Here is a 12,591-nt window from a genome sequence, read left to right as displayed (position 1 = left end):
CGCTGAGGGGGAACGAGATGAGACTCGTGAGTTAGGCCCCCCATTGTTACATCGACGCCAAATCTGCCTTCAGGGTGTGAATCCAATGGTGCATTAAACTTAGGATGCCTTCAATAAAGAGGGGCAAGTTACTTATTTTCAAGATAGGTGAAAAAACACCTCTAATTTACCGATTCAGACCAGTCTGAAGTTTTTTTGTGTAATCGGAGGACAGAAAAAGGAGACTAGCATTCGAGAAGAGCCTGTAAAGAGCCTCTAAATTAGCATGCAATTATAGTCTAATATACTGTACATTACATAAATACAGTTTTGGTAATAATATGAGAACTGAATGTCACCAGATAATAACCATAATATTATGGGTTGGAAGCCTATTTAAGTCAAATTGAATCTCACACCTGATAATAATAATAATAATAATAATAATAATACTAATAATAATAATACATTTTATTTATATAGTGCCTTTCCAGAACCCATGGATGTTTAACAAAGTTAAAAAGGTAAAAACAGTAAGTATACAGTAAGTACAAAAAGCAAAACAGATACATATGACTATAATACAGAAGGAAGTACAGAATAAAGTATAAGCACAAACAAACATACACGCTCAACTTTCCTTACTGACAAAAGCGCCTTCAAGCATCTTTATAGACTGCCTCTTCAGTAAGCTCAAACAAACCGCTCAACTTGCTTGTCTAATTTATACAATTGCGGAACCAGTGAAAGTTTCCCTACTTTGTTGTATATTGAATAATATAGATCAGGCTAGTTTCAATCAGGCTTTCTGGCTAACATGAAACATGATCACCTCAAGCCATTTCATAGGCAGATCGTTATCTTCCCCCGAGTCACTGTCATAAAGTGGCAGGGAGTGAGGAAACTTCCTCAGACATTAACGGACTGATTTCGCCATCTCATCAAACCATTCGACCAGGAACACTGCAGAGGTTAACAACCATCTTATTTCACCAAATAAACTCATAAAAGATCTCTTCACAAAGGTCTTGTGCTGATGCAGCACACTGGTTAGTTTGGAACGTTTTACCTTAGTATCATTATATCCAAAGCTAGAGAAAGACTCCAAAGGATTGAAATTTTTGTAACTGGGTGGCAATATAAATAGGTGGGAGCAAACATCAGATTAACTGTTATACCGATTGCACTGCATGATGTAATGCAGCATTGAGAAAGCTCATGCTGAGAGACAGGGAGGGGCTTGCTGTACTAGCAAATTAGCTCTCTGCCCCTTGACAGCCTCCTCTGTGTGCTATAAATGCTCTGAAAACCAGGCCCGTTGAAAGACAATCATTGGATAAAAACACTGCTGTTTCATTCTCTGAAGGTACTGTACTCTACATCCAAAACTAAGTTCTTAAAATATAAAATCAAAGATGCACAACGTGCCATAAATTTCATGGCCACTGCAGACGTGCTGTTATTGCCTCTTTGAGGGACATGTGCCACGAGAGTCTGGTGATGCTTGTTTTCATCCAGCTTCTTGTCTTGGGGAGTCAGGAGCCTCTCCTGTTCTCTGGAACACTTAGCCTTAATTATCAGCATGTCTGATCTGACATACTGAACTCTGGATACTGAAAGTGATTTTAACCGTTAGAGTCAGCATTGTCACCTCACACCAAAAAGGTCCTGGGTTTGAATCTCGGCCTGGAACTTTCTGTGCGGAGTTTGCATGTTCTTCTCGTGTCCATGTGGGTTTCCCTTGGGTACTCCGGTTTTCTTCCACAGTCCAATGTCACGCAGGTAGGCTAATTGGAGACTCTAAATTGCCCATAGGTATGAATGTGCAAATTAATGTTGTGTGTGTCTTGCGATAGATTGGCAATCTGTCCAGGGTGTACTCCTGCCTCTCGCCCAATGCATGCTGGGATAGGCTCCAGCACTCCCCGCGACCCTGATGAGGATAAGTGGGTGTAAATAATGGATGGATGGATGTAGTCAGGACAAGAGTATGATTACTTCCCAGTTATACCAATCTTCTCTTGCTGGTCCTTCCAATTTAATGATACTTACAGTGTGTTTACTTTTAGTCCATCAAGATCAAGTATATATAATCACTGCATATATTGCTATGACTGCTCATTGTGCACACTGTACTTCCCATTGGCGGGATGCCTGTACTGATTGCATGATTCACATGACTACTGGCAGAGTTTCAGCTGCATACAAATCAGAGTATATGTCGCATGAATGTTACTGCACAGTTATGCCTGCAACCTGTGAATATTCGTATACTTGGCTCAAAGAACAGGTGACCCCTATTCTGTGAGGTTACATAATGATCAGAGCAGGCAGGGACTGAGCTCACACAAATCAATACGAGTTGGCCTGTCTATGTTTGTGGATGAAAACATGGCAAAACGATTCTGTTTATGTGAACAAGTGTGCACAACAGGCTTTGAGATATTGATTGTTTCTTTCGGCTTTTACCTTCTGCACGAGTTTGGCCAGACTACTATAATCCTCACTTATGTACCTGGAGAACTATAAGAATGCGCTCTCGCTCTCTGGACAAACACTTTTATATTTTTGGAGTTTTAAATACATGCGATTCCCTTCAGCAGTATGTGGACTGCCCCACTCATTCTGCTGGACCATTGCTTCAGGAATATCCCGGATGCTTTATAGGGCTGCATGCAGACCACCCCCTGTAGGTCAGACCACAATGTTATTCATTGTCTGCTGTAAAGAACTATAGTGAAGCAAGTGAAACCTGCCACCGAAGTGACGCTAGCATGATCAGAGAGGAGCAAAGAGGAACTCAGTGACTGTTTGGAAGATACAGTATGGGACACCTGCACAGATGGTCATGAACTCACATATGCACACATTTTCTCTGATATCAAGTTCTGTGAAAGCAATGTACCTGAGACAAAAAACGGTCAGGATTTTCCCAAATTATAAGTTATGGGTATCTAAAGAGCTCCAGGGATGTCTTAATGAAAAGAATATAGCCTTTTGTAGTGGTGTTAAGGACATGATGGAAATAAAATGGTAAAATGGCTTATAAGGACATGATGGAAATAATGTTTTGTACAGGAAATGTGAGACAGGCTTAGGAAAGCTTTAGTGCACAAATAAATTTGTTACTGACAATGTTGTGAATGTGATAACCTATGTAGCTGTACCCATTTGACTCCTCCTATGTTGAAAGAGGATGCGATTGTTTGCTTGCACAGCTAACGACAAATAATAATAATTTGTCTCGCCAAATTTAAAAGATTTTTTACTTGGCTTATCCAGTACTTGCTGGACACCTTCTAATGTAGCTAAATCATGGAAACTTACCATCATTAAACCTATACCTAAACCTGGGTGCTGACTGATTTTGGACCAATTGCATTTTCCTCTATGTTTTGCAAGACGATGGAAGGAGTTTTAGCCAATCCCCCAGCTTGCTCTCTTGCTAGCTGTTTAGACTAGCTTCACTTAGCTTATAAAAGTCATAGGGGCACAGATGATGCAATATTTATTTATTTATTTATTTACAGTATTTATTTAGGCTTTGATATGCAGTCCATGGACGCCTGACTGACCAGCACAGGCCGCGTGAGAGCAATGAATGCAGATGCCTAACTGACTGAACTGTCCCGTACCCTGAGCAACAAAATCACCATTTCAATCTGAGTCCAGATTCAGTCTGAGACTTGCACCACAACATGGTGACTTAACCTAAGGCAATGCAATTTTAATCGTGCTCAATATTGTCACAACACATCTCCAGTAGCCTAAGGGATGTGCTAGAGTATTATTAATGGTAATATTCTGGTTCTGCCTTTTATTCTATGAAGAAATCTTTTTGCAAAGTTTCATTGAATTTGGGGTTAAGGATGGCCTTGGATAAGAGACTTCCTCTCCTATCTACCTCAGACAATTTGTGTCAATGGAAATGTGTCTGATCAACACACCATTAGCACAGGCAGGCACAAGGAAATACTAATGAAATCATGATTCAAGAACAATTATACCATTTGTACAAGTATGCTGATGCTGACATGACCTTATCTGACCTTCTAAAGAAGGGAGACTCCTTAACCACAGAAGGCTATTTGACTTTCGCACTGGCTCTTCAAGCATGGTGTCAGAACATGGCCAACCTTTTGAAAGTATAGACAGTGTGTCTACAAGTGTGTGTGTGTGTGTGTGTGTGCATGCGTGTGTGTGCGTGTGTGTTGTAGATGACTCTCTGTCATCTGAAACTGAAGAGATTTTGCGAGTGATAAAACAAAAACATGTTAGAGGTTACAGAGTAAAGTCTGTCTATGTGGAGCCCTGAGAGTACACATTGCAAAGAACACCAATCAATAATATGACCCTGTGCCTGCACAAGAAAGTGCCTACTTTGTATTTTGGCTCTCTCATTCTGGTTTCAGGTCATTTGCACCGTTAGAGACAGCCTCTGATTGCACATATGTAAAATAAAATAAAATAAAATAAAATTTCCCCATGGCTACTGTATATCATTAAGTACGATCAGGCTTTTGTGTGAGATAATAAAAATTCACAAGATCTACAAAACTGTAGGAGAGTTATAATATTTAATATATATATAATATAATATTTTATATTAGACTAAAAATACAGCTTTGCAGAGATGAATAATAATAGAAGCACTGATAGAATTAATATAGAACTAATGTCTAGTTCCTAAAGGGGTCATCTGTCCACACCAAATTATTATTATTATTATTATTATTATTATTGTTCATTTTTGAAGTGTGCCTTTATCTGATATTGTGACAGTAGTGTTTCCACGTGTTTCCATTAGGGGGAGCTACCGTTACATTTACATCATACAGCATTTCTTTATTGCTAGATACAAGAATATGCGCCACTCTGGGTCTCCAAAAACATGTAACCAAACAAAACAGAAGGGATTTCAGCAGGACGAAGGATTAGGCTGACATATTTAATGTCTTGTGCCAATATGATCGTAATCTGGAATTAATTTATCGCAACAAAGGATAAAATGGACAAAACATTCTCAATTATATAGTATAGTATCTGGGTTATTTTCATAATCACTCTAAAGTTGCACTTTCATTACATCACTTTGGGTAACACACTTTACTGAACTGAAGTTTATTGGTATATCTAACAAAACTGGTATGGAAAATAAAATGCCAGGAAATAATCTATTCTACTACTGCTGATTGGACTGATATGGATATAATCAAAAGACAATTTTTCGACAAATCTCAGAAACAGAAGAAATCGATTGTTCAAACCATCTTGTATGACGCAATATGGCTGATTTAAAATCAAGTCATAAATGCGTATAAAATTATGATTACTCTGCCCATGTTTTCAAGAAACTATACCTCATGGCAGAGTTAAAATAAAATGCTTTTTTCCTTTAATAAATACAGTTAGATATAGGAAAAATACCAGGTGCAAGTAATTCCAGTGACTGTCATTTTCCCCATTTTTAACTGCTTACATTTTACGCCAATAAAATCACTCGATGTGACGTCGGATCTCATGACTGGTTTGCAGAGAGAGGCACGTGTAGGAGGGCTGCCTTTATATTTGGAAACCTGCATTTTCTGAGGTTCTTCTGAACGGTGTTAGCAGTAGTAGTAGGTGTGAAGAGAAGTGTCGTTTGATTGTTTGCTCGCTAATTTAACGGACAAGATGGTTGACCTATTTGCAGGAACGTGGAAAATGATTTCCAGTGAAAATTTCGATGACTATATGAAGGCTTTGGGTAAGAAGTGCCAAAGACTAATATATCAAAATTGGTGAACATTATCTAGTCAGCAATTCGACTACGCTAACTAGCCAACTGGTTACTAGTGTTTTCCTGGCTAAATTGGAGTAGCTAGCTATTTTTTGTCATCTACTTTACTAACGCGGCTGCTGAATTTTCTGAAGGAATTTGTTTCATTGACTTCTTTCCTTTGTTCTATTGTGATATATTTATTTGTCTTTTTACATGTGCTCGGGCACCTGCTGTGCCTATGCGTGTAACGTTTACATAGGCAAGAGTTTTGGCTAGTGTTTTCCCATTTGGCGCGATAACTAGACCTAGCCCTGGTGATGCGCTCCGAATTATTCGCAAACTAGCCCTGGCTATCTAATTTCATCTCTTGGTTGGGCTACTAGCTCACCATTTAAATACGTTTACAAATTCCCGTTGCTAGCTCGCCAAATTTGCTTTCGTGGCATGCAGACTGCTGTAGATCAAATTCATTCCAACGTATTGCATTTCATTCCCTTTGGAGCGTTTTTCTTGTATATCTTTTGGGACAGAATGAGTGAAAAGCGCTGTATAAATAGGCTGTAGAAATGACTGTCATGGTAACATCTCGGTTTTGCAGGCGTAGGTTTTGCCACCCGGCAGATGGGCAATATGGCTAAACCAAGCCTGATCATCAGCGTTGACCAAGGAATGATCAGTATGAAATCGCAGAGTACATTCAAAACCACAGAAGTCAAATTCAAATTGAACGAAGAATTCGATGAAACTACAGCCGATGACAGAAAAACCAAGGTAGGTATCTTCGAAGCTCTCATTGAGTTTACGTTGGAGCGCAACGGCTTTGTAGTAATAGGTCGTGTCTGTTTTACAGACCGTATTTACCTTGGAAAACGGCAAGCTTGTGCAAAAACAGAATTGGGATGGAAAAAGCACGACGATAGAGAGAAGTCTGGAGGATGGTAAATTAATTGCGGTAAGTATTTTAATTCCGAAATTGGTGGCTTGTGTGAATAGTTCTGTAGAAATCGACCCCGGGTTGACCACATTTTGTTTCGCTTTAAATTGGTGACACTAATTTTATTGTACGGAATTTTTTTATAGGGTGCATTATGCCGAAACATTAAATGTATTGTATTGTCCAGAAGCGCAAGGACAGTGCTGAACAAATATACAGTTGTCCTCCCGTGGCCATTTCCAGTGAATTCCTTTTAGTATAGGGCTATAATTTCTGGAATTTGAACGTTCTTCACAGATGTGATTCAGCTTAATCTAAAATTAAATGGTAATGGCTGCTGTGTTGTTTCTCTGAAATGTACTCTTTTGTAAGTGCAACTATATTTTTCCGTCATTGAAAAGGCAACTAACCTAGAAACTGTTTTTGTTCCAGAAATGCATTATGAATGACGTTGTGGCTGTGAGGACGTATGGGAAGGAAGATTAAAGCGTTCCAGCCCCTGTGGTGGCTGAATTTCTGAAGACTGAAGACCTCCCCAAATCTCGCAAGGCAGAAATACTGCCTTTTTGTGTCACCAAAACCAGACCTACAACATGCACTGTATTCTATATTGTGGGAGTTTGTGTCCAGTGTTAACTGCTGTGGTGCTCCAAATAAAAATTAATAAAAAATTGAAAATGGTCTTTTGTAAATGGTTATGGCTAATAAAACCAAGTGTTGTAGATGACTACAGTTTTCAATTACAGGTACTTGATGATGTTTCTCTTCTAGTCCAGTATACTTAGTCAGTAGTCTAACATGTAAATGTGCACTTCTGAGTTGATGTATTGCATTAATTACTGTATGTGTTCCCCTTGGAAATTCCCATTGTGGCTGCCACTGGTGATTTGATTGTGAATGGGGCACTAAAGCCGCATTTCCACCAAAATTACCCGGAACTTTTAGTCCCAGGAACTACTTTTCAAGGAACTAAAAGGTTCCTTCAGCCCATGGTTGTCTGCGTTTCCACCGCGGTCTAAAGTCCCGCGAAGATTAGGCAAATTAGCCCACTGACGTATGAAAAAGCGACGTTGTCATCGGTCCATCTGTCCTATGATTTCTTCTGTAACCCCATACTACCACCGAAGTAGCCTACATTATTTTCTAATAACCGGGACAGCCCGGAGGGGTTTATTCCACTTGTATACAACGGGCTACCAACAATGACTGTATATGGTTACTTTTGTATTTAATGATTTTTATCGATTTAATCACCTGGAATTGAAATATTCTTCTGCAGCCGTTTGGGCATATTTTACCGTTGTCAAGCAAAAATGTCATTGGTATTTTTTACTTGGACCGTTATGCAACAAATAGTATATAGCAGGCCAATAGTCAGATTGTAACTGTTTTATATATCCTCTCAAACACATGTATTTATGCGAACATTCGCGTTCATGTCTTGAAATCCAAAGCGACAGAATGCATTCACATTTCCAATATAACTGGCAACAACAGCAGAAAACATGCACACGTTGTAAACAATTTGCTGTTTGATTACTTTCTCATCGTCAATTCCATATAGGCTAATCGCAAAATGACAAGAATAGAACGAAAACTCGGACTTGCGTGAAAATTTAAATTAGTAGTGGTACAACCACCATTTTCTTTCCTTCGAAGTTACTGCTAGCCGAGCAGCGAAGTGTGCCCTCCAGATGCGAACCATGCACCATAAATTAGTCCATAGTCTTCCTGGTCTTTTCGTGGAATTGAAGAATGGCAGTAAAATGGAGTAAAATTACGGCAGTCTGAAAAAGCTAAAGGGACGATTACTAGAATTAACCTGTTATTTTACCCTGACAAAAAGTGCGGAAGGTGATTTCCAGTTTGCTTTTACTGTATCACCAATGTTAATTACGCAGAACTACCGCATACCTCACATAACTGTATCAAACGTTTTGAGTCAATTACAACGGGCTAACAAAGAAAATCGGGAAGAAAATATTCAGCAACCGAATTAATCCGTTTGAATGTTTTGGTAGCCTACGTAATATGCTGTCCCAGCACGAATGCTTAGCATTTTATAAAACAAATACTAAAGCAAGAAAAGAACAGAAGAGCACACGTTATAATTCCAAGACGTTGGCAGGCTATAACCAAAACTAGGCTACTGCGCCGCATAACATACATAAGTTTGATTTGAAGTTATTATGAAAATAAATTGGTTTGCGGCTGCATATTTTCAAACATGGTGGTTGAAAATAAATACAAAAAAATGCTGCGAGTACTCGACCAATCAGAAATGTTCAGCGCTGCAAGCTCCACCCAAAAGGTTCCTGTACTTTCGGAAAGTACTACCCCCCGAGCAGAAACTTTTTGGGGGGTAAAATAAAGCCCCAGAAACTAAATTTAGACCCTAGTTCCTGCGGTGAGTTCCTCAAAAGGTTCCTAGTTCCGGGGTAAAGTTCCTATGGATGGATTTGGCACCCTGTAGTCAAATGAGTACCTTTCTGTTAAAATATAGGATGTAAATGGAATGTTTTCTGGTAAGAACTTTTTATTATAGTTTTATTCCTCTTTTGCCTGTCGCCTGGCCGTCTGCACATGTACACTGGCAGCCACTTGCTGACCCGAATTAGACTTTCATCTGCTTGGAGCCTACGTCAGATATGCTTGCTAAAGGGGTCAGCAAGATTCTGATTAATGCAGTATGTGCACCTGATCCCTTCGGTGAGCTGGCCGCATTCATAATATTGATTGTGATAACCTGATTTCGTAGGTACAGAGCTGAAAGTGTAGACGTGAAACACATTTAGGCCCCTTTAACCAAGTCATGCGGGGTTTGTACCGAGTAGTTGCTCTCATCCACTGAACTGGACACAGCTTGTCTGTCAGGTCGAGCAATTCCGATTCATTCTCTGCAGTGTGAGGTCTGTGCCATCAGTTCACCCCTGTGCTGTCTGACTTCTGCACGGCCTTTGTACTCCCCATACACTACAATGCTAGCTCTGTTTACATTTTGTGATGCTTAAGCTGCGAAAGGTAGGGGGATGCAAAATATTCTCGGCTGATAACATGCTATAACAAAGACAGTAAATTTAGATTTTATGTCTGTCTGACAGATTATGCAATGGACATGGCATGCGTAGCTGTCTGAAATGCCTTCAAACAGAAATCCATGCTCTCTTGAATTGAAAATCTGCACAGATTTAATTTTGAGCTTTAGAACTCCTGTCCGTAGACTTCATGCTGTACAGTACTTCATCAATTTAGTGAACAATTTTTAAATTTTGTGCTTGATTTTTTAGAAATTAATATAAAAGATAGGCCACATACCTTTTACACTGCTTATGATGCATGTTTAAATTACATAGGCTACATGCTTTCACATTCTGCATGAAGTGAATGATGTCCTTAATGTGTGGTGAGCTTTCTGGTGCGAAATGGCTGCCATGTATCACCCAGGTGGGTGCTACACATTGGTGGTGGGTGAGGTGAGTTCCCCTTCACTGTAAAGCACTTTGAGCATTCGGAAAAGTGCTATGTAAATGTAAGCATGTTATATATTCTATTATATGTAGGAGTACCAACATATCCCAAACCCCATGGTACATGATATGCAGCCGGATGACCTTATTGACAGATTTTCTGCTGTATACTTGTGTTAAATGAAAAGGTTATATAGCATTTCCTGTAAACATTCCCTTATTTGTAGCTATGCTGTGTGACTATATTTTCAGAGACCCTGGGAATTACAGCCTTAAGCCAAAAATTATCCGCACTTTGTCCCAGAATTGTCCCAGAGGGACTGCTCCTGGGACATGAACAGGGCCAGACACTGTTTATAGCTGTTAACCACGGAAGCAACTAGAACAGGTGGAACTGTGTGCCATGATCATATCTTGATAATGAACAAAATTCACCTATTTGTGCTGAAAACATTTGAAAGTGTTATGGATTAAATACAATTTTTAAGGCACAACTAAACTATTCCATTGGGATTCATTATTTCAAATTTAAAATCATTATGAACTGCTGTGATAATCGGCACTATATTGGGTCATATGAAACAATTTACACATTTTTACACATACTGCAACAAGTAAACGATACCAAGAATGTGTTTTCTGAAATCAATTACACAAGTTTGTTTTTACATGGAAAAAAATCATTTTTCAATATGAAGGGATAAAATTTCATTCAAACAGCAAAAGGTACAATACCCAGAATTTCTTGCACTTGCATAATGGCAGAGAGTAATTTCAAGGACAGGAAACTGAGGGGCTTCCAAATTCCAAGCAAGCTTGGGAACAAGCTGTCAAAATAGGGGGAAAGATAAAACTATCATATTAGATAAATCCTAATGCTCCAAAATGTTTTCTTTCTGATATAAAACATGGGTCTTGATAAAGAATACTTATACTTATACTTATTGAACTGACAGATTCATTCTATTGTCATTCGACATATATTTCCATATCTATGTTAAGACTATAATATGCAGTTTTCAATCATTTGGGAATCTATTTACTCTTGATTTTCACATAATCGGTTTTTCATGTGCAGTTACACACCCAACAGGATGCTGGGGTTTGCATGAAAACCTATTCACCAGGGTACTCGTTGATCCTGCTAGCCCTGGGGTAGTTGTTTTTTGCTTGATAGATATATCAGCTCGAATGAGATCACATCCTTTGTGTGACTTTGGAACATCTGGAACTCATGATTTAAGTAGACTGTTCCTGCCCTCCCATTGTCCTCCATGACACAATTACAAAGTTCTATTGTGTTTTTCATTGTCATGTCTACATAGTCAAAAATAAGGCCAAGACCAAGGTCGCAACCCGAGTTACACAAAAACAGTTGTTTACTACCTTCTCATTAGCCGTTTTCATTCAACAAACAGGGCATTGTGTTGTGTGAAGTGTTCTTGTGCAATGTAACTACAGTTTTTTCTTTATCTCTAAATAAAAAGATTGTCATTTTTCAGTTGTTCATGACTGTAGGTTAAACAATGCCAATCCTGGACATTGGCATTCCTGCAGTCAGCATCCCATTTTCTACAACCCATCTGGCAATCATGTAATTCTTTTTCCCGGCTTTTCCCAAAGTTTCCATGTCCACATCTGTCTGTACCTCAATAACCTTAATACTGTATAATTATGCACATAACTTAAATGCATGTTAGTGTATTGGAATTTCTTTTTTTGTTTTTTTAAAAAACAAGGAGAATAAAATTTTCTCATACAATTTTTATTCACAATATTGTATGTAATATGGATTGTAGCTAATACTGCCTGCCTTTGTTTTGTTTGGTAATGGGCCTGATTGCAGTTTCAACGTGTTAGTCATGGTGCGTGGCAATTTTAGCAAATTGGCTCGCCAGGACTGAAGATCCCATATCTGAGACACTGCAGACTCCAGGTGTCCTCTGGCTCCCGGCTGTGAGAGATACAAGTTGTTCTTCAATGATTCTCCTGTTGTTCTGAGGTGGGAAAATCAGTTGGCTTGCTGGTGAGTGCATCACTGCTTCAGCTGCAGTGCTCCTTACACAAGGAGGGTGAGCCACAATGGATGAGTACAAATTTGGGAGATAAAAAATCCAGAAATGTATCTGTGTCTGTATAACACAGTATCTGTATAACACAGAATCTGGGCAGAGAGCCAGGATGGCACTGAATTTTTATGTCAGCATCTGACCCTGCCAGGCTGTTGAGAGTTATGTTGCCATGGCCACTGCATAGTTACACCAGGACTCCAAATTTAGTAATGATTATGAGGGACAACAACATCAGCTCAATCACCTCATCAATAATGCTCTCTTTATCAACAACTGCTGCACAAGATGCTATTGCTGATTCTGGAATAATGCTGCTGGACAGTATGGCAATTGTTTACAATAAACCAATGATAGCTGTGGTTCTGTTTCACAAGACAA

At 39.1% G+C, this 12,591-nt stretch overlaps 1 protein-coding gene across 1 annotated transcript; it reads left to right on the top strand.

The window, feature by feature from the left end:
- Positions 1-5,543: 5,543 nt before the first annotated feature.
- fabp4b (fatty acid binding protein 4b) lies at positions 5,544-7,396 on the top strand. The gene is made up of 4 exons (XM_035402678.1): positions 5,544-5,725; positions 6,339-6,511; positions 6,591-6,692; positions 7,107-7,396. The coding sequence occupies exons 1-4, from the start codon at positions 5,653-5,655 to the stop codon at positions 7,158-7,160; spliced, it is 402 nt and encodes a 133-aa protein (XP_035258569.1). The 5' UTR covers positions 5,544-5,652; the 3' UTR covers positions 7,161-7,396.
- Positions 7,397-12,591: the final 5,195 nt, after the last annotated feature.

Source organism: Anguilla anguilla, chromosome 1 (assembly GCF_013347855.1).
Source record: "Anguilla anguilla isolate fAngAng1 chromosome 1, fAngAng1.pri, whole genome shotgun sequence".
NCBI lineage: Eukaryota > Metazoa > Chordata > Actinopteri > Anguilliformes > Anguillidae > Anguilla > Anguilla anguilla.
Note: the sequence above shows the minus strand (reverse complement) of the source record. Positions and strands in the feature narration are given on the sequence as shown.